Source organism: Carcharhinus amblyrhynchos, chromosome 8, assembly GCF_965287045.1.
Source record: "Carcharhinus amblyrhynchos chromosome 8, sCarAmb.v2.hapA, whole genome shotgun sequence".
NCBI classification, from domain to species: Eukaryota; Metazoa; Chordata; class Chondrichthyes; order Carcharhiniformes; family Carcharhinidae; genus Carcharhinus; species Carcharhinus amblyrhynchos.
The window spans coordinates 121,315,607-121,336,389 of NC_137331.1; the positions used below are offsets into that span (position 1 = coordinate 121,315,607).

Consider the following 20,783-nt stretch of genomic DNA (forward strand, 5'->3'; position numbering starts at 1 on the left):
TTACCCCCCCCCACCACCCTAACCATTTGACCTATGCATTCCGAGGCACTAAGGGACAATTTTGCATGGCCAATGTACCTAACCTGTACACCTTTGGAGTGTGGGGAGGAAACCCACGCAGACACGGGGACAACGTGCAAACTCGGCACGGGCAGTGACCCCAGCCGGGGTTGGAACCCGGGGCCCCTGGAGCTGTGAGACAGCAGCGCTAACCACAGTGTTGCCCGTACATGCACTGGAACCCTGCGGTGTATTGAACCCCCCCCAATACAAATCCCCACCGTTAAAATATTGCGCTGGTTTTTTTTTTAAAGGCTTTAACATCTTCCCTTCCGCTGCTTTGATTGTAGACGGCAGCTACTCCTGGACTATCTGCACGGTTTTGCTGACTCTCTTTACCGATCTGTACGATCCACCTCCAGATTTCCCCGTGACCAAATTTGCCGCGATTGCCGGCTCGGTGTAGAAGCTGGAAGCCGGCACACCTCCTGCTTCTGAGACTAGCGGCCGATTCACCACAACATTCTTCTGGATTAGAGGCACCTGGGCGACCGACGGTTCGGTGTGGGCGCCGTGCGCCTCTCCTGCGCCGCAGCTAACCGATTTAGCCACAATCACGTTTTTCTGGATCCGAGGTATGGACGCCAACGGTGGGTTAGGGATCGCGTCAGGGGTCTCCCCTGCACTCGAATTAACCGACCTGGTCTCCACCACGCTTCTCCAGGCAGAAGGACGCCCAGCACCGGAGCTGAATTTGGTCGGTGCCGTCATTTCCTGCGGCAGTGCCGGCTCAGTGATCGAGGGTGGGCCCCACCATTCCTCAGTGCCCGATACGGCGCTCGCCACCGCTTTGCTCTGGACCAGCAGCGGGTCAACCAGCCCTGCCGGTTGCCCCCGGCTGGGGTTAATGGTTGTGGTCACCACGACGTGTCTCTGGACAGCTGGTTCCTCGGTCACGCTCTGCAGCTGTGTGGTCTCGGAGAGAAGGGATTCTTGCAGCATCCCAGAACCCAGAGCAGCATCGACGCTGGCTGAATGTTCCCGGGTCCCGGATCGGTGGGCGGCCAAGAGTTGGCTCTCATACCGGCCCCCGCAGATCTCAGCTAGAGTCCTGAACTTCGGATCCAGGTCATTCAGGAAGGAGTCGCCCTCGACAATGTCCTCCAAGTGGGCGCAGCTGCCAAGGGATCCGGTGGGCGAATTATTCCCTTCGTTGCTGTAAACCAGCAAAACGTCACGCGCTGCGCAAGACTCGCTGTCCGTGGCGAGGGCCGACAACTTCTGAAACACAACGAGAACGGGAAAATTAAAAAAACAACATCGTTTTTCCGATTAGACACCTTTCCACTCTGCCAGAGACCTGGGTCCCGGCTTGGGTCTCTCTCTGTGTGGAGTTTACACGTTCCCTCCGTGTCTGCGTGAGTTTCCATCAGGGTGCTCCGGTTTCCTCCCCACACTCCAAAGATGTGCGGGTTAGCTGCATTGGCCGTGCAAAATTGCCCCTTAGCGTCGCAGGATGCGTAGGCCAAATGCTTAGGTCCAGAGTAAGCGTACATTAACGGACGTGAAGAACTAGGCCACTCTCAAAGCAACGTCCAACAGCAAGCCTAGCACGGCCCACTGCATGTGTGCACCTTGTTGGCCACCCTCCTCTGCACTCTCTCAAAAGCCTCCACGTCCTTCTGGTAGTACGGCGACCAGGACTGGACGCAGTGCTCCAAATGTGGCCTATGGCGGGCATTAGCTATGAGGAGAGATTGGAGAAACTTGGTATGTTCTCACTGGAGCGATGAAGGTTGAGGGGAGACCTGATAGACGTCTGCAAGAGTATGAGGGGCATGGACAGAGTGGATAGTCAGAAGCTTTCTCCCCAGGGTGGAAGAGTCAATTACCAGGGGCGCACAGGTTTAAGGTGCGAGGGGCAAGGTTTAAAGGAGATGTACGAGGCAGATATTTTTTTACACAGAGAGTAGTGGGTGCCTGGAACTCGCTGCCGGGGGAGGTAGTGGAAGCGGATATGGTACTGACTTTTAAGGAGCGTCTTGACAAGTACATGAATAGGATGGGAATAGAGAGATATGGTCCCCGGAAGGGTAGGGGGTTTTAGTTCAGTCGGGCAGCACGGTCAGTGCAGGCTTGGAAGGCCGAAGGGCCTGTTCCTGCGCTGTAATTTTCTTTGTTCTGGGTTTTGGGATAGAACATAAGAAATAGGAGCAGGAGTAGGCCATCTAGCCCCTCGAGCCTGCCCCGCTATTCAATAAGATCATGAGCCTCCCATTTAACATTACAACCGCTCCCTGTTAATTTCAACAAGGTGGTGTAGATGCAGAAAGAACAAACTACAACAATGATTTTAACAAAAATAACAGCAGTATTGGCTTTAACTCAGCTATTCTGGCTGAGTTAAGCATGCTGGGATTTTTGGTCAACTTATAATTAGAAACAGATGCGAATTGTAAAGTTGCTGCGAGCCATGACTTGGTCTGAGAACTGTAAGGTGAAGCTTATCGTGTTAACTTCAAAATAAGGGAGGTTGTTCATGTTAACTGGAGTACTGTGTGCAGTTTTGGTCGCCGCATTTGCAAAAGGATATACTGGCCCTGGAGGGTGTGCAGAGAAGGTTCACCAGGCTGATACTGGAGATGAGGGGGTTAGCTTATGAAGAGAGATTGAATCGACTGGGTCTCTACTCGTTGGAGCTTAGAAGGCTGAGGGGGGATCTTATAGAGACGTATAAGATAATGAAGGGGATGGATAGGGTAGAGGTAGAGAGATTCTTCCCGCTCAGAAAGGATAGCAGGACTAGAGGGCACAGCCTCAAAATAAGGCGGGGGGGGGGCGCAGTTTAGATCGGAGTTGAGGAGGGACTTCGTCACTCAAAGGGTGGTGAATCTCTGGAATTCTCTGCCCGTTGAAGTGGTGGAGGCTACCTCGCTAAATATATTTAAGTCACGGGTAGATAGGTTTCTGATAGACAAGGGAATTAAGGGTTATGGGGAGAAAGCGGGAAAGTGGAACTGATCCACTTCAGATCAGCCATGATCTTATTGAATGGCGGGGCAGGCTCGAAGGGCTAGATGGCCTACTCCTGCTCCTATTTCTTATGTTGAGCTAGATATGCAGGCATTGAGTTTTATTGGTTTTATTTGAGCTACATGCAATCTGAGCATAATTTCATTGGTTGCTTGAGTCATGGGATCAGTTTCTGGTTACACAATTGGCTGGATACCAGAGAACCTTCTGGAAACATGTGAAAGAATTTGTAGCTAAAAGACACGTGCAGCCCTGTGTCTCTGGCGACATCTCTCGAGGTTCACCATCACAGAAATGTGCTCTGAGGGACATCTTCAGAGAAAATCATGAGATAGATTCCACTTCAGGAATGGACCGGGCTAATTCTTTCTACACCAGGTAGTATCTATTCTCAGTTAAAGAGCGAGAATTAACGTTCAGTTAAGAGTTAAAAAGAGTTGTGACTGTTTAAGTTTGAGTTGGTACCTAAAGCGTTAAACAAAGGGAGATTGTTGAATGAGTTAAGAATTGGTCTTTGTTTGCCATCTTAAATGCTTGGTTTAAAATAATAGCTGAACAATAATGGAAAGTGTAAGGTCGCTGTTATAAAATTTTAAGGATAAACAAGTAGTAAAAGACTTGCATTTCTATAGTGCCTTTCACTAATAAGGTGCTTTACAGTCAATAAAGCACTTTTGAAGTGTGGCTGCTGTTGCAATGTAGAGAATATGTGCACAGCAAGATCCCACAAACAGCGAAAGAATGCTATTACCTGTTGTGATTTTGGAAAATGCATAAATAATGGCCAGGGTATCTGGGGATGCCTTCCCTCAAAAGAGTATAGGATCTTTTACGCCCATTGGGCAAGCAGATTGGGCCACAGTTTAGTGTCCCATCTGAAAGATGGCATCTCCAACAATCCCACGGCACTGCTGTGTGGAGTGCCTGTCTTCATTCTGTGCTCAATGCCTGGTGTGGGGCTTGAACTTGCCACTGAGAGGTAGGGAAGAACCAGAAAGGATGCAGGAATCTAAGAGTAAGGCCATTTGACAGGGCTTGCGGTAAGGCAGAGGACAATTAGGAGGTGGAAGGGGAATTTTTACAGGCAAATCAGTGGTGGTGGAGTGGAGAGGGAAGATTAACGGACTGCTGAGAAACACGGGAGCAAAGCATGATGGAGAGAGGGCTTTGATTACACAGCAAGTGGTTACATAAGAACATAAGAAATAGGAGCAGGAGTAGGCCATCTAGCCCTTCGAGCCTGCCCCGCCATTCAATAAGATCATGGCTGATCTGTCGTGGCTCAGTTCCACTTTCCCGCCCTCTCCCCATAACCCTTAATCCCCTCTCTTATCAAAAACCCATCAACCAGCTTCTTGAAAATATTTAGCGAGGCAGCCTCCACCACTTCAATGGGCAGAGAATTCCAGAGATTCACCACCCTTTGAGTGAAGAAGTTCCTCCTCAACTCCGTTCTAAACCGCCCCCCTTTATCTTGAGGCTGTGCCCCCTAGTCCTACTGTCTTTTTTGATCGGGAAGAGTCTCTCCACCTCTATCCTATCCATCCCATTCATCATCTTATACGTCTCAATGAGATCTCCCCTCATTCTTCTAAACTCTAACGAGTACAAGCCTAGTTTATTCAGCCTCTCCTCATAGCTCAATCCCCTCAACTCCGGTATCAGCCTAGTAAACCTCCTCTGCACTCCCTCCAAGGCCAAAATATCCTTGCGTAAGTACGACGACCAAAACTGCACACAGTACTCCAGCTGCGGCCTCACCAATGCCCTATACAGTTGCAGCAAGAGAGGGGATTAAGGGTTATGGGGAGAGGGCGGGAAAGTGGAACTGAGCCACAACAGATCAGCCATGATCTTATTGAATGGCGGGGCAGGCTCGAAGGGCTAGATGGCCTACTCCTGCTCCTATTTCTTATGTTCTTATATTCAATCCCCCTCGCGATGAAGATTGTTACGATCTGGAATGCGTTGCCAGGAAGAGCTGTGAAAGTGGATCACTCTGTAGAGGAATATCATGGGTAGAGGAGGGAACGGGAATGATTCGTGGCTCATCCAGGGAGTCAGCACCATGGCGATGGGCCGAATGCCCAGCGTGATAACGTCTGCAACAGCCCATTTGAACAATATGTTGTTGATATGGGATGTTGGTAATGACTCATTAATATATTGCTAAAATATGATGCCAGCTTACCTCATTAACATACTGGTTCATGAAGGCTTTATAAGAACCTTCTAACATTCTTCCCCTTGACCATGGTCTACTCCACTCGCGATGCCATGCTGAGTTTCCAATTGGCTGGTAGTGAACGGTTCTGTCACGAATTAAAATCTGTTGCTCTGAGCCCGCTGCAGAAGCTTGGTGTTCCGAACCCATCCACATGTGTCCCTCATCATGTCGCACGAGTCCGGATGCCACAATTCTGCCGGCTCCTCCCATTTCGCCGGATCCTGCCGTTCTGCCGGATGTGACCATTCTGCCGGATGTGACCATTCCGCCGGATGTGACCATTCCATCACTGTCAGCTATTTCCATCGCTTTTATGTTCATTCCCAACTGCTCCTCCGCAGGAATCAATGGATTAATCTGTATTCATGGACAACAATAAATCCACTCATTACTTTCAACAGGTCGCACCCTGTCTAAGATACAAAGTTGCCCACCACTGCAGTGGGTCAGATCTCAAACAATGACGAGACAGAGTACAGGAACGAGATAGAGAAACTGTCAACCGGCGCGGCAACAATAATCTCTCCCTCAATGTCGAGAGAACAAAGGAGATTGTCATCGACTTCAGGAAACGTAGTGGAGAACATGCCCGTCTACATAGAACACTACAGCACAAACAGGCCCTTCGGCCCACAAGTTGCACCGATCATTTCCATACCTACCAGCCCTATCTATAACTCCCAATCCCATTAAATCCCACGTACTCATCCAGAAGTCTCTTAAAAGATCCCAGCGAGTTTGCCTCTACCACCACCGACGGCAGCCGATTCCACTCACTCACCACCCTCTGAGTGGAAAACTTACCCCTGACATCTCCTCTGTACCTGCTCCCCAGCATCTTAAACCTGTGTCCTCTCGTAGCGACCATTTCAGCCCTGGGAAATAGCCTCCGAGAATCCACCCTATCTATTCCTCTCAACATTTTATAAACCTCTATCAGGTCGCCTCCCAACCTTCGTCTCTCTCCAGGGAGAAGAGACCAAGCTCCCTCAACCTATCTTCATAAGGCATGCCTCCCAATCCAGGCAACATCCTTGTAAATCTTCTCTGCACCCTCTCAATAGCTTCCACATCCTTCTTGTAGTGAGGCGACCAGAACTGCGTGCAGTACTCCAAGTGGGGTCTGACAAGGGTCTTATAAAGTATCCTGCTCTGCCCAAGACTGCAAGAAACTACAAAAGATTGTGAATTTAGCCCAATGCATCCTGCAAACCAGCCTCCCATCCATTGACTCTGTCTACACTTCCCACTGCCTTGGAAAAGCAGCCAGCATAATTTAGGACTTCACACACCCTGGACATTCTCTCCTGCCTTCTTCCATCAGGAAAAAGAAACAAAAGTCTGAGGTCAAGTACCAACCGACTCAAAAATGGCTTCTTCCCTGTTGTTGTCAGACTTTTGAATGGACCTACCTTGTGTTAAGTTGATCTCTCTCTACGCCCTAGCTATGACTGTAACACTACATTCTGCACTCTCTCCTTTCCTTCTCTATGAACGGTATTTCTGTCTGTACAGTGCGCAAGAAACAATACTTTTCATTGTATGGTAATACATGTGAGAATAAATCAAATCAAAGAAGCACATGATGAATCAGGGTTCCTGGGCTAAGGGGCCTGTTCTACGTTGAGAGGCTGAATAAATTAGGCCCATATTCTCTGGAGTTCAGACAAATAGAGATAATCTCGTTGGAACATCCATGATTCCGAAGGAGCTTGACAGGGCAAACACTGAGAGATTGTTTTTCGCTGGTCTGGAAATCTAAAATACAGGGGCACAGTCTCAGGATAAGAGGGTGGATCATTTAGAACCGAGATGAGGAGAAATTTCTTCACCCAAGGATGTGAGTCCTTGGAATTCTCAATCCCAAAGGGCTGTGAATGCTCCAACGTTGAATATATTTAAGGTTGGAAAGACCTTTGACAAGGTCCGGTATGGCAGGCTAGGTGGAAGGTCAGGCCACATGGGATCCAGGGAGGGCCGGCAAATTGGATTCCAAGTTGGCTGGATGGTAGGAAGCAGAGGGTGACGGTCAATAGTTGTTCCTCAGACTGGAGGCCTGTGACTAGTGATGTGCCTCAGGGGTCAGTGTTGGAACCTTGTTATTCCTTATTTATATAAAGGATTTGGATGAGAATGTACAAGGCATATCTAGTTTAGTTTAGTTATTATTGTCACAAGTAGGCTTACATTAACAATGCAATGAAGTTGCCACACTCCAGTGCCTGTTCGGGTACATTGAGGGAGAATTTAGCACGGCCAATGCACCCTAACCAGCATGTCTTTCGGCCTGTGGGAGGAAACCCATGCAGATATGGGGGGAATGTGTAAACGCTACACAGACAGTATGCCAAGCCAGGAATCAGACCTGGGTCCCTGGCACTGTGAGGCAGCGGTGCTAACTACTGTGCCATCATGCCGTTAGTTAGTAAGTTTGCTGATGATACTAAAACAGGAAGAATTGTTGATAGTAAAGAAGGATATCAAAAATTACAGGGGATCTTGATCAGTTAGGGAAGTGGGCTGAGGATCGGCAAATGGATTTCAATATAGATAAGTTGCATTTTGGAAAATCAGATCAGGATAGGACTTACACCATGAATGGTAGGACCCTGGGGAATGTTGAGGAACAGAAGGACCTGGGAGTACATAGTTTGTTGCAAGTGGCGTCACAGGTAGACAAGGTGGAGAAGGAGGCATTTAGCACACTGGCCTTCATTAGTCAGGGCATTGAGTGTAGGAGTTGGGACATTATGTTACAATTGGGACCAAAATCTGTGGCTTGGGCCTCGGCACCTCCCTCTGTGACTGGATCCTGAACTTCCTAACCCACAGACCACAATCAGTAAGGATAAACAACAACACCTCCTCCACAATCATCCTCAACACCGGTGCCCCACAGGGCTGTGTTCTCAGCCCCCTACTATACTCCTTATACACCCTATGACCGTGCGGCCAAATTCCCCTCCAATTCGATTTCCAAGTTTGTTGATGACACCACCGCAGTGGGTCGGATCTCAAACAATGATGAGACAGAGTACAGGAATGAGACAGAGAATCTGGTGAACTGGTACAGCAACAATAATCTCTCCCTCAATGTCAACAAAACAAAGGAGATTGTCATCGACTTCAGGAAACATAAAGGAGAACATGTCCCTGTCTACATCAACAGGGGCAAAGTAAAAGGGTTGAGAGCTTCAGGTTTTTAGGTATCCAGATCACCAACAACCTGTCCTGGTTCCCCCCCATGCTGATACTATAGTTAAGAAAGCCCATCAACGCCTCTACTTTCTCAGAAATCTAAGGAAATTTGGCATGTCAGCTACGACTCTCACAAACCTTTACAGCTGCACCATAGAAAGCATTCTTTCTGGTTGTATCACAGCTTGGTATGGGCTCCTGCTCTGCCCAAGACCGCAAGGAACTACAAAAGGTCCTGAATGCAGCCCCAATCCATCATGCAAACCAGCCTCCCATCCATTGACTCTGTCTACACTTCCCGCTGCCTTGGCAAAGCAGCCGGCATAATTAAGGACCCTCACACGCCCCAGACATTCTCTCTTTCACCCTCTTCCTGAGGTTGTGTACCACACGACTCAAGAACAGCTTCTTCCCTGCTGCTGTCAGACTTTTGAATGTACTTACCTTGCATTGAGTTATCTGTCTCTGCACCCTAGCTATGACTGTAACACTACATTCTGTATTCTCTTGTTTCCTTCTCTATGAACGGTATGCTTTGTTTGTATAGTGCGCAAGAAACAATACTTTTCACTGTATGTCATTACATGTGACAATAATAAATCAAATCAAATCAAACTGTACAAGTCATTGGTGAGGCCGCACTTGGAGTATTGTGTCCAGTTTTGTTCACCCTGTTGTAGGAAAGACATTGATAAACTGGAAAGAGAAGATTTACGAGGATGTTGCCAGGACTATCAGGCCTGAGTTATAGGGAGCGATTGGCCAGGGTGGGGCTTTATTCCTCGGAATGTAGGAGAATAAGGGGCGACATTACTGAGGTGTTTAAATCGTGAGGGGCATCGATAGGATGGGCGCACACAATCTTTCTCCCCGGGGAAAGGGAATCGAAAACTAGAGGGCATAGGCTTAAGGTGAGAGGGGAAAGATTTATAAGGGGCCTGAGGGGCAACTCCTTCATGCGGAGGGTGGTGTGTGAATGGAACGAGCTGCCAGAGAAAGCGGTTGAGGCAAACATTTAAAAAGCATTTGGATGGATGGGGAAGGAATAGATGGATGTAGGCCAAACGGTGGCGGCAGGGGAGGGGGGAGCAATTGGGACTAGCTGGGACAGCACCATGGTCGGCACTGACCAGTTGGACCGAAGGGCCTGTTTCCGTGCCGTGAACTCAATAACTGCCCTCGGACAACTAGGGATGCACCATAAATGCTGACTAATCAGCATCGCCCATGTCCCGTGGATGGATGGATTAAAAAGTTCTCCACTAGAGGGGGGGTTCTCTAAGGCATGCCTGACCAGGTTAGCTGTAAAGACCTGCATTCTAATCAGTATTCTGTGAACTGGGTGTGTCTTTATACACCCTTCTCCGGTCAGAACCTTCCACACACCTGACAAAGGAACAGCTTCTTCCCTGCTGCTGTCAGACTTTTGAATGTACTTACCCTGCATTGAGTTATCTTTCTCCACACCCTAGCTATGACTGTAACACTACATTCTGTATTCTCTTGTTTCCTTCTCTATGAACGGTATGCTTTGTTTGTATAGTGCGCAAGAAACAATACTCCCGATAGCTCGTGGGATTACTATCAGCTAAACTGGTTGGACTCTAACCCGGTGCGGTGAGACTCCTCACCTGGCCAAAAACAAAACCAGAGACAAGAGCCAAAACGAACATGATTACAAACCGTATCAAACGTCCCTCCGCCTTCGAAGTTGCCTTCTCCGAGGGATCCTTTCGGCAGGTCAGGTATTGCAATAAAGCCCGTTTTACCGCCAACTCCACCACCCCAATGGCAAAACAGCAGCAGCAGGGGAACAACTGTAAAGTCACAATTAGGCTAGTGAATCAAACCTGACTCGTCTCGAAGGTAAGGTTAATATTTTTTACAATAAACAACTGCAGACAGATGGCTGGCTGACTGAATCAAACAACAGGTTCTGATTTTTCCAACAATGAACAACGATTTCGTGGTAGAAACTTAATTCCAGATTTTTTTTTTATTGAATTCAAATTCCACCATCTGCTTTGTACAAGACATTGGTAAGTCCACACTTGGTATACTGCGGGCAGTTCTGGTCACCCTATTATACAAAGGATATTATTAAACTAGAACGAATACAGAAGAGATTTACTAGGATGCTACCAGGATTTGATGGTTTGAGTTATAAGGAGAGGCTGGATTGACTGGGACCTTTTTCCTCTGGAGCGTAGGAGGCTGAGGGGTGACCTTATAGAAGTGTATAAAATAATGAGGGGCACAGAGCAGCTAGATAGCCAATATCTTTTCCCAAAGGTAGGGGAGTCTAAAACTAGAGGGCATAGGTTTAAGGTGAGAGGGGAGAGATACAAAAGGGTCCAGAGGGGCAATTTTTTCACACAGAGGGTGGTGAGTGTCTGGAACGAGCTGCCAGAGGTATTAGTGGTAGAGGCAAGTACAATTTTGTCTTTTAAAAAGCATTTAGACAGTTACATGGGTAAGATGGGATATGGGCCAAATGTGGGCAATTGGGATTAGCTTAGAGGTTTAAAAAAAAGGGTGGCATGGACAAGTTGGGCCGAAGGGCCTGTTTCCATGCTGTAAACCTCTACGAGTCTAAGTCCAGACAGGAGAATCAACAGAGAAGGTCTAGAAGGTTCCAGCAGAGACAAAGCCTGGCTTTAATTTAGTGAGTGACTAAAAGTCTACTTTTTTTGGTAATGAGTAAGAATTGTATTTATCTGAAGAGCATTCCATTAGAATTTTTGAAGTAAAATTTATTTATTAGTCACAAGTAGGCTTACATTAACACCGCAATGAAGTTACTGTGAAAATCTCCACACAGGGCCCGATGAGCGCATGGGAGTTAATGGGATTGAGGGTTATAGATAAGGCCTGGTAGGTAGGGGTATGATCGGCACAACTTGTGGGCCGAAGGGCCTGTTTGTGCCGTAGTGTTCTATGTTCTATTGTCTGGTTGGGGCAAAGGGAGGGAGGCGGGCCTGATCATTCTCTGGTGAGGGGGGTGGGCCGGGCGGAGGGGAGGGAGGTCCGACCGTTCTCTGATTTGTGGGGGGTTGGGGGTGGGTGCTGTAAGAGGGGGAGAGGAGGGAGGTGGGTAAGATGTATCTCTGGTGGTGGGGGAGGCCTGGTCCCTCACTGGTGGAGGAGGGGAGACCAGATGGATCTCTGGTCGGGTTGGGTGGGTGGGGGTGGGGGGTGGGGTGTGTCTGCTGTCATTCTGTGGGCAATTAGTTTGGGGGGGGGGGTGGGTTGGGGGTTGGGGGGTGGAGGGGGCAGGTGATCGCGATCGGTCTGGGTAACAGAGTGGGGTGGACAGGGGGACAGTTATATTGTGGGGGTGGGACGATGACTGTGGATCGCTCCCACTTTTCGCTCCCGGGTCACTTTCTCCGCTCCGAGAGTGCACTTTCTCAAATTCTTTCCTAACTGCGTGGGGGCACCTGAGAACAGATTCCCAAGTCGGATCTGAATTGTGCCCAGATTCAGCACTTAGAATGGAATTGGTAAAATCAGGCCCAAAGAACAGTGTTTGTTAATAGTTAGTTAATCTGTCCACTCTTAGTTAGATAAATAAAACATTACTTGTTGGTTTTACAGAGAGAATCTCAGGTAATCATTAAGATTTTACCACAAAAAGTAGCTGAAGAGCCAACTGTAACACTTCCCATTCACTTTTCACAGATTATGAGGTGAGTGGTGAGGTGTTATTCTCTCCGAGGTGGGAGGGGGGGAACTGACCTCCCCTTTGTAACAGCTTTCCCAAAGTTTAACCGCAGCAAACTGCAGCTTATCCGGGACCGGACGTCAGACAAGGGATAAAGTCAGAGCAGCGGAGAGGCCGTATTGACGTGGGCACCATGCGGAACCGGTTGCCAGGTTATATCGCTTGCCGTGTCTTCCTAACGATTATAAAGACACCAATCATTCGGGGACTGGGCAAACACGTTCTTGGCTCATTTACTGAGGCTAGACAGATAAGAATCCATGACACACTTCCCTTCTAGTGATGTCAAGCTGCTTTCCCTGGAAGGCATCGCCAAGGGACAGGACACAGATGGGAAAGTGGGCCAGGAATGAGGATTGATCTTTGGACAATTTCACCGGTTACCGTGCGAGGAGTGTGAAGCAAAGCCATCGCCGGGAAGGGTTTTGGGTATCATTAGCTTAGTGGAACAAAACAAGGGCTGAACAACGGGAGGAGTGATGGCAAACTGAACGTATTTGGGTGGTGGGGTGGGGGGGGGGTGTGGAAGAGGGGAGATGAGGATACATCTCACATATTGTGTTGATCCAGATGGATAGAGAAAGCAGATTCAAGATTCAGAACATTAAACGGGGGAAAAGACTTGCAAGAGTGTCAAATAATTGGAGAGATCTTTCAAACAGCCAGCATGATGGGTCATAAAATCCCTAGGGCAAAAAAAGAGACCATTCGGCCCATTGCGTCTGCACCAACTCTCTGACAGAGCATCCCACTCAGGCCCCGTCCCCTGTAACCCCATGTATTTACCCTGCTTACCTTGAGACACTAAGGGATAACTTACTAAGGCCATTCCCCCTAATCTACACATCTTGGTGTGGAGATGCCAGCGATGGACTGGGTGGGCACAGTGAGAAGTCTCACAACACCAGGTTAAAGTCCAACAGGTTTATTTGGTACCACAAGCTTTCAGAGCATTGCCCCTTCATCAGGTGAGTCACCGAATGAAGGGGCAGTACTCAGAAAGCTGGTGTTGTGAGACTTCTTATCGTGCCTACACATCTTGGGACACCAGTGAGCAATTTAGCCTGGCCAATCCATCTAACTTTGGAGTGTGGGATTAAACTGGAGCACCTGGAGGAAACCCACACAGACATGGGGAGAACATGCAAACTCCACACTGACAGTGACCCAAGCCCTGAATCAAACCCAGGTCCCTGGTGCTGTGGGGCAGCAGTGCCAACCACTGTGCCACCATGTTGTCCATAGCAGGATTCTATAATTCTCCGATGGGTCGAATGGCTTTATAGAATTCCTACAGTGCGGAAGGAGGCCATTTAGCTTATCAAGCCTGAACACAACCCAATCCTGCCCGTAATCCCATCCGGTTCCCTGCAGGTTCCCCTGACAGTAAGGGACAATTTATCACGGCCAATCAACGTAACCCACACATCTTGGGAGGAAACCGGAGCACCCGGAGGAAACTCACGCAGACATGGGGAGAACGAACAACTCCACACAGACAGTGATCCGAGCCGGGAATCGAACCCGGGTCTCTGGTGCAGCGAGGCAGCAGTGCTAACCACTGTGCTACCGTTTATCATTTGCTTTGCTGCCTTTGAGCTGTGTGATTCTCCAAACAATTTCAAAACTAGTGTGTGTGGGTGTGTGTGTGTGTGTGAGGGTGAGAGAGAGAGAGACAGAGAGAGAGACGGTGTGTGTGTGTGTGTGTGGGGGGTGTGTGTGAGAGAGAGAGAGAGGGTGTGTGCGCATAGGGGAGTGCGTGTATGTGTGGGGTGTGTGTGTGGGTGTGTGCATGTGCGTGTGTGTGGGGTGTGCGTGTGCGTGTGCGTGTGTGTGGGGTGTGGGTGTGTGTGTGTGTGTGGGGTGTGTGTGTGTGTGTGTGTGTGTGTATATATAAGGGGAGGGAACTATTTAGTCTCACTTCACTCGCTATCAAATAGCGATCAGAAGCTGAATAACAATGAATGACCCCCCGGGATACATTGAGCCTCGGAATCGGCTCTGTCGACTGTAAAGCAATAGTGTCGGCTGTTTTAAACTTACGCAATAGCAGCAGCAGTGCCAGAATCATCAGACCAACCGCAGCGGCTCCCAGGATTGCTTTCTGGGACTCAAACAGCTTCTCTGCCGAGCACATGGTGGAATCATGGCATTCAGCGACTCGAACATCCAGGTTCACAACGTGTCCATTGCCACCGTTATCTTTGACAGAGATCGGCACGGTAAACGTTCCTGGCCACAACTCCATCAATGGAATCAGTTCCAAGCTTGTTGCTTCAAACAAACAAAAACAGGGATTGAGAGTGTCAGAGACGAAAAGCATCCCACTCCCCACACCACGCCTAAATAAACACGGTCCCCTTGCTGTGACTCACCATCAAACTTCATCCCTATATTCAAGGCGGGTGTTTGGGAGAACGGGGCGTGAGATAAAGCCTGGCTTAAAGACAAGGAGAGTTTACAAATTAATTTGGGACAGAGGTAGGCCGGTGTGGTTAGCACTGCTGCCTCTCAGCACCAGGGACCTGGTTCGATTCCCCGGCTCGGGTCACTGTCTCTGCGGAGTTTGCATGTTCTCCCCGTGTCTGCGTGGGTTTCCTCCGGGTGCTCCGGTTTCCTCCCGCAGTGCTGGTTGGGTGCACTGGCCGTGCTAAACGGTCCCTCAGTGCACCCGAACAGGCACCGGACAGTAGCGGGTTGGGGATTTTCACAGTAACTTCATTGCAGTGTTAATGTCAGCCTATTAATAAATAAACTTAAAAGAACCTGAGCTGAACTGATGAAGTCATTTTTAAAAAGTTTATTTGTGGGACATGGGCATCGCTGGCTGGCCAACATTTATTGCCCATCCCTAGTTGTCCAAGGCAGGTGAGAGTCAACCACATTGCTGTGACTCTGGAGTCACATGTAGGCCAGACTGGGTAAGGACGGCAGATTTCCCTCCCTAAAGGACAACAGTGAACCAGATGGGTTTTTCCTGACAATTGGCAATGGTTTAGGATCATAGAATCCCTACAGTGCAGAAGGCGGCCATTCGGCCCATCGAGTCTGCACTGATCACAATTCCACCCAGGTCCTCTCCCTCTAACTCCTTTGCATTTTACCCTAGCTACTTCCCCTGACACTAAGGGGCAATTATGCAAGGCCAATCCACCTAACCTCACACATCTTTGGACTGTGGGTTTCATGGTCATCGATAGATTTTTAATTCTAGATTTTTTTTTGTTGAATTCAAAATGCACCATCTGCATTTTGGTGGGATTCGAACCTGGGTCCCCAGAGCTTTAGCTGAGTTTCTGGATTAATAGTCTGACAATACTGGTGCAAAAGGTTAAACCTCACGGGATAAAAGGTGAGCTAGCGAGATGGGTGGAGACCTGGCTTGGCCACAGAAGAGAGGTTACCAGTGGAGGGGTCTTTTTCCCGGTTGGAGATCTGTGACTAGTGGTGTTCCGCAGGGCTCTGTACTGGGACCTCTGCTGTTTGTAATATATATCAATGATTTGGAAGAAGATGTAGCTGGTGTGATCAATAAGTTTGCGGACGACACAAAGATTGCTGGAGTTGCAGGTAGTGATGAACATTGTCAGAGAATACAGCAGGATATAGATAGGCTGGAAAATTGGGTGGAGAAATGGCAGATGGAATTTAATCCAGATAAATGCAAAGTGATGCATTTCGGTAGATCTAATGTAGGGGGGGGAGCTATACAAAAAATGGCAGAGCCATCAGGAGTATAGAGACACAGAGGGACCTGGGTGTGCAAGTCCACAGATCCTTAAAAGGTGGCAGCACAGGTGGTAAAGGAGGCATATGGCATGCTTGCCTTTCTAGGATGGGGCATAGAGTATAAAAGTTGGCATATGATGTTGCAGTTATATAGAACGTTGGTTAGGCCACATTTGGAATACTGCATCCAATTCTGGTCACCACACTACCAGAAGGACGTGGAGGCTTTGGAGAGAGTGCAGAGAAGGTTTACCAGGATGTTGCCTGGTACGGAGGGTCTTAGCTATGAGGAGAGATTGGGTAAACTGGGGTTGTTCTCCCTGGAAAGACGGAGGATGAGGGGAGACCTAATAGAGGTGTACAAAATTATGAAGGGTATAGACAGGGTGAACAGTGGGAAGCTTTTTCCCAGGTCGGAGATGACGAAAACAAGGGGTCACAAGTTCAAGGTGAGGGGGGGGGCGAGGTTCAACACAGATGTCAGGGGGACATATTTTACACAGAGGGTGTTGGGGGCCTGGAATGCGCTGCCAAGCAAGGTGGTTGAGGCGGACACGCCGGGATTGTTTAAGATTTATCTAGATAGCCACATAAACAGACTGGGAATAGAGGGATACAAACGAATGGTCTAGTTGGGCGCATGAGCGGCGCAGGCTTGGAGGGCCGAAGGGCCTGTTTCCTGTGCTGTACTGTTCTTGGTTTAATGATACCACTAGGCCAGCATTTATTGCCCATCCCTAGTTGCCCCTTGTTCAGAGGCAGTTGAGAGTCAACCGCATTGCAGTGGCTCTGGAGTCACATGTAGGCCAGACCAGGTCAGGACAACAGATTTCCTTCCCTAAAGGACACTCGTGAGTCAGATGGATTTTTCCGACAATCGGCAACGGTTTCATGGTCATCAGCAGATTCTTAATTCCAGATATTTTGTTTTATTGAATTCAAATTCCACCATCTGCCGTGGCGGGATTCGAACCCGGGTCCCCCAGGACGTTACCCGAGTTTCTAGATTAACAGTCTAGCGATAAAACCACTAGGCCATCACTGAGCGCCAACATGTAAGTACCCAAAGACTTTACAAAGGGCCGTTCACCGCGGAGAAAGATCGCGATCCCAGGTCTTACCATCAGTATGTCCTAACTTCCAGTTGTTATTGGGCTTTAGTTCAAAACGGAACGGGGCTCCGTATGGATATCCGTCCGGATCAATGGCAGTGAGATTCAAGGATTTGGAATTGCTGCATATACACGGGAGCAAGTTCTCGAAGGTCGGCTTATGGTCATTGACATCTTCCACTCGAAGAACAATGGTTCCGGTAGAAGTTGAGGGATGGTTATCTGGAAAACGGAGTTAAGAATGTTCCGATTTACAACAAACTGAAAGATGCAGTTCAACCTCTAAATATCGATCGTTAAAACACCCTCCAAAATAAAAATAACGATGTATAGACTAACCCTGAAGAGTCCTAGAGCTTTACAGCACAGAGAGAGTGGTATAGGTTGAGAGGTGGTAGATTTAACACTGAGATGAGTAGGGACTACGGGCGGGATTTTCCTGCCTCGCTCGAGCGAGATCGGAAATGCCTGCCCGAGGTCAAGGGGCATTTCCGTTGTCGGATCCTTGCCCGCTCCGATTCCGCAGAGGGGGTGAGGCAGTAGGGTTCCCGCGTACGCCTCGCAGAGGGTGGTGGATTTGTGGAACTCGCTGCCCCATAGCATAGCGGAGTCTGAATTGTTAGGTGTTTTTAAGAAGGAGATAGATATTTGTCTAATGAAATGAAGGCGCAAGGGCTTATGGGGAACAGGTAAGCAGAATCACAGAGCAGAAGAAGCCCTTCAGCCCACCAAGTCTGAACCAATGCATGAAAAGCCCTGACGTACCCATCTAATCCCACTTGCCAGCACTTGGCCCATAGCCTTGACTGTTAAGATGTGCCAAGTGCTCATCCAGGTATTTTTTTTAAAGGATGTGAGGCATCCCACCTCCGCCACCCTCCCATCAGCACATTCCAGACCCTCACCACCCTCTGGGTAAAAACATTTTTCCTCAAATTCCCCCTAAACCTCCCACCCCTCATGTTTAACTTGCAAACCCTCATAACAGACCCTTCAACTAAGGGGAACATCTGTTCCCTGTCCCTGTCCATGCCCCTCCATAACCTTGTACACCTCAATCAGGTCTCTGCCTTCCCTGCTCCAGGCAAAACATGATGTAGAGGGGCTGGCGTTGGACTGGAGTAAACACAGTAAGAAGTCTCTCAACACCAGGTTTAAGTCCAACCAGTTTATTTGGTAGTAGAGAGAGATCATGGCTGATCTGAGCCACGACAGATCAGCCATGATCTTATTGAATGGCGGGGCAGGCTCGAAGGGCTAGTTGGCCTACTCCTGCTCCTATTTCTTATGTTCTTATGAAAGCTTGTGGGATTACTATCAAATAAACTGGTTGGACTTAAACCTCGTGTTGTGAGACTCCTTACTGCCCAGACAAAACAACCCAACCTCTCTTTATAACCTAAATGTTCCACCCCAGGCAGCATCCTGGTGAATCTCCTCTGCACCCCTTCCAGTGCAATCACATCCTTCCTATAACGTGGTGACCAGAACTACACACAGTGCTCCAGCTGAGACCTCACCAAAGTTCTATACAACTCCATCCTGACCTCTCTGCTTTCGCAATCTACACCCGGATTGATAAAGGCGAGTGTGCCGTATGCCTTTCTCACCACCCTGTTAACCCTATTCGCCTTCAGAGATCTCTGGATAGACATGCCAAAAGGTCGGTCCTTTTATCTGGGACTGTGCCCCCCCCCGTGTTTTAGAATCCCCGGCCTGTGGAAACAATCTCTCAGCACCCCCCGCTATGGTTATGCAAACAGGAATATGTCAACGTAAGACAGGGATTGGCCGTGTGACTCTGCGATTCTCTAACAAGCCTGGGGAAATACCATCGCCAATACCCTTCTCACCCTGAACCACGCGATCAAAGACTTTTACACTCTCTAAAGAAAGGTGGGGGGTAATTCTGGTCTCTTGCGCGTTACTCCACCGTCTTTGCCCCATTGCTGGTGGCCAAGACTTTAGCTGCTCAGTCCCTAAGCGCGTGGACTCATTCCCTAAACCTCTCCGCCTTGTCACGATCCTTTAAGATGCTCCTAACCCCTTTGACCAAGTTTTTAGCCACACGTCCAAATACTTCCTCCTTTGTCATTCCTGAACCTAGAAGGGGGAAAATAAAGAGTTTGGATTCTCATTTCCCCGTTTTACTGGTGTTCCAGTTTGAAATATACAAGGCCAGTCCCCAGCCTCTTTTCCCCATTTTGCTGTTTGCTTTTCCTCCTGGGAAGCACCCATATCGAAGGCGCTATATAAACGTAGGTTTTGTTTTATTCATTCTTGTGATGTGGGTATCACTGGCAGAGCCAGTGCTTGTCCCCAATTGCCTTTGAACTGAGTGCATTTCAGAGGGCGTGCCTGAGTCACCCACGGTAGCACAGTGGGTCAGCACTGCTGCCTCACAGTGCCAGGGGCCTGGGATCGAATCCAGGCTTCGGTCACTGTCTGTGTGGAGTCTGCACCTTCTCCCCATGTCTGCGTGGGTTTCCTCCGGGCGCTCGGCTTTCCTCCCACACACCAAAGATGTACAGGTTGGGTTGATTGGCTGTGCTAAGTTCTCCCTTGATATCAGGGGGATTCGGGTGGGTTATGTGGGGATAGGGCCTGGGTGGGATTATTGTCGGTGCAGGCTCGATGGGCCGAATGGCCTCCTTCTGCACTGCAGATTCTATGGCTCTGGAGACCGGGTAAAGCCGGGAAATCTCCTTTCCTAAAGGACATTAGTGAACCGGATCGGTTTTTACGATAATGGTTTTGTGGTCGACAGTAGACTTATCGCTCTGTGGGTCTTGTCACACACGTTTACTTCAATAGAAAGATTAAATATTTTTGTGGGGGACAGACCACTTTTCAGAAGACGTGGAAACATTCCAAAAAGCCAAATCAGAGCGTAAACAAAGCTCCAAAAAAACACACACCATCGCGCTGCAGTAACTCTGAGCTGAACTGGACGGCAGATAACCTTTCTGAAGTTCGCTACAGGAATCGTTTGCAAAATTCCTATGCGACTGTGGAATGCAAACTGCCTGATTTCAATATCGAATGACTATCAAATTAACGACGCAAACAAGGGGCTGGCCCACCAGTTCCTTGGGCCAATTCCAACATTCAATGAGGTCATGGTGAAACTGTTTCTTAACTCCTCTCTCTATTTCCCACAACACTAACGCCTCCTAGAAACCTAACTTCAAACGACGCTCCCACCCTGCCCCCACCCCAGCGCGGAGAGAGACACTCCCTGTCGTGTGAAGAGTTTCCTGATATCACTCCTACGTGGGCTAGATCTAAATTTAGGTCGTGCGCCCTTGTTCTGGGCTCTTTCTCTCCCCCACCCCCCACCAGAGAAAAAAACTCTCTTCATCAACCCTATCGAATATTTGATTTGATTTATTATTGTCACGTGTATTAGTGAAAAGTACTGTCTCTTGCATGTTACACAAAGCATACTGTTCATGGAGTACAGAGGGGAGAAGGTAAAGGATTTGATTTATTATTGTCACGTGTATTAGTGAAAAGTATTGTCTCTTGCATGTTACACAAAGCATACTGTTCATGGAGTACAGAGGGGAGAAGGTAAAGGATTTGATTTATTATTGTCACGTGTATTAGTACACAGTGAAAAGTAAAATTTCTTGCACATTATACAGACAAAGCATACCGTTCATGGAGTACAGAGAGGGGAAGGAAAAGGATTTGATTTATTATTGTCACGTGTATCGGGATACAGTGAAAAGTATTGCTTCTTACACACTACACAGAC

The 20,783-nt window shown here is 48.5% G+C and overlaps 1 protein-coding gene across 1 annotated transcript in view; it reads right to left on the reverse strand.

Annotated features, from left to right (window-relative positions):
- Positions 1-264: 264 nt before the first annotated feature.
- The window catches only part of LOC145346403 (uncharacterized), a 122,126-nt gene continuing 101,607 nt past the window's right edge, over positions 265-20,783 (reverse strand). Inside the window, exons 24-28 of the mRNA XM_080193556.1 lie at positions 17,033-17,245; positions 14,226-14,456; positions 10,142-10,275; positions 5,225-5,617; positions 265-1,281 (exon numbers count right to left, since the gene is read on the reverse strand). Coding sequence (XP_080049682.1) covers positions 358-1,281; positions 5,225-5,617; positions 10,142-10,275; positions 14,226-14,456; positions 17,033-17,245 — 1,895 coding nt within the window. The 3' untranslated portion in view covers positions 265-357. The remainder of the gene's footprint in view (positions 1,282-5,224; positions 5,618-10,141; positions 10,276-14,225; positions 14,457-17,032; positions 17,246-20,783) is intronic.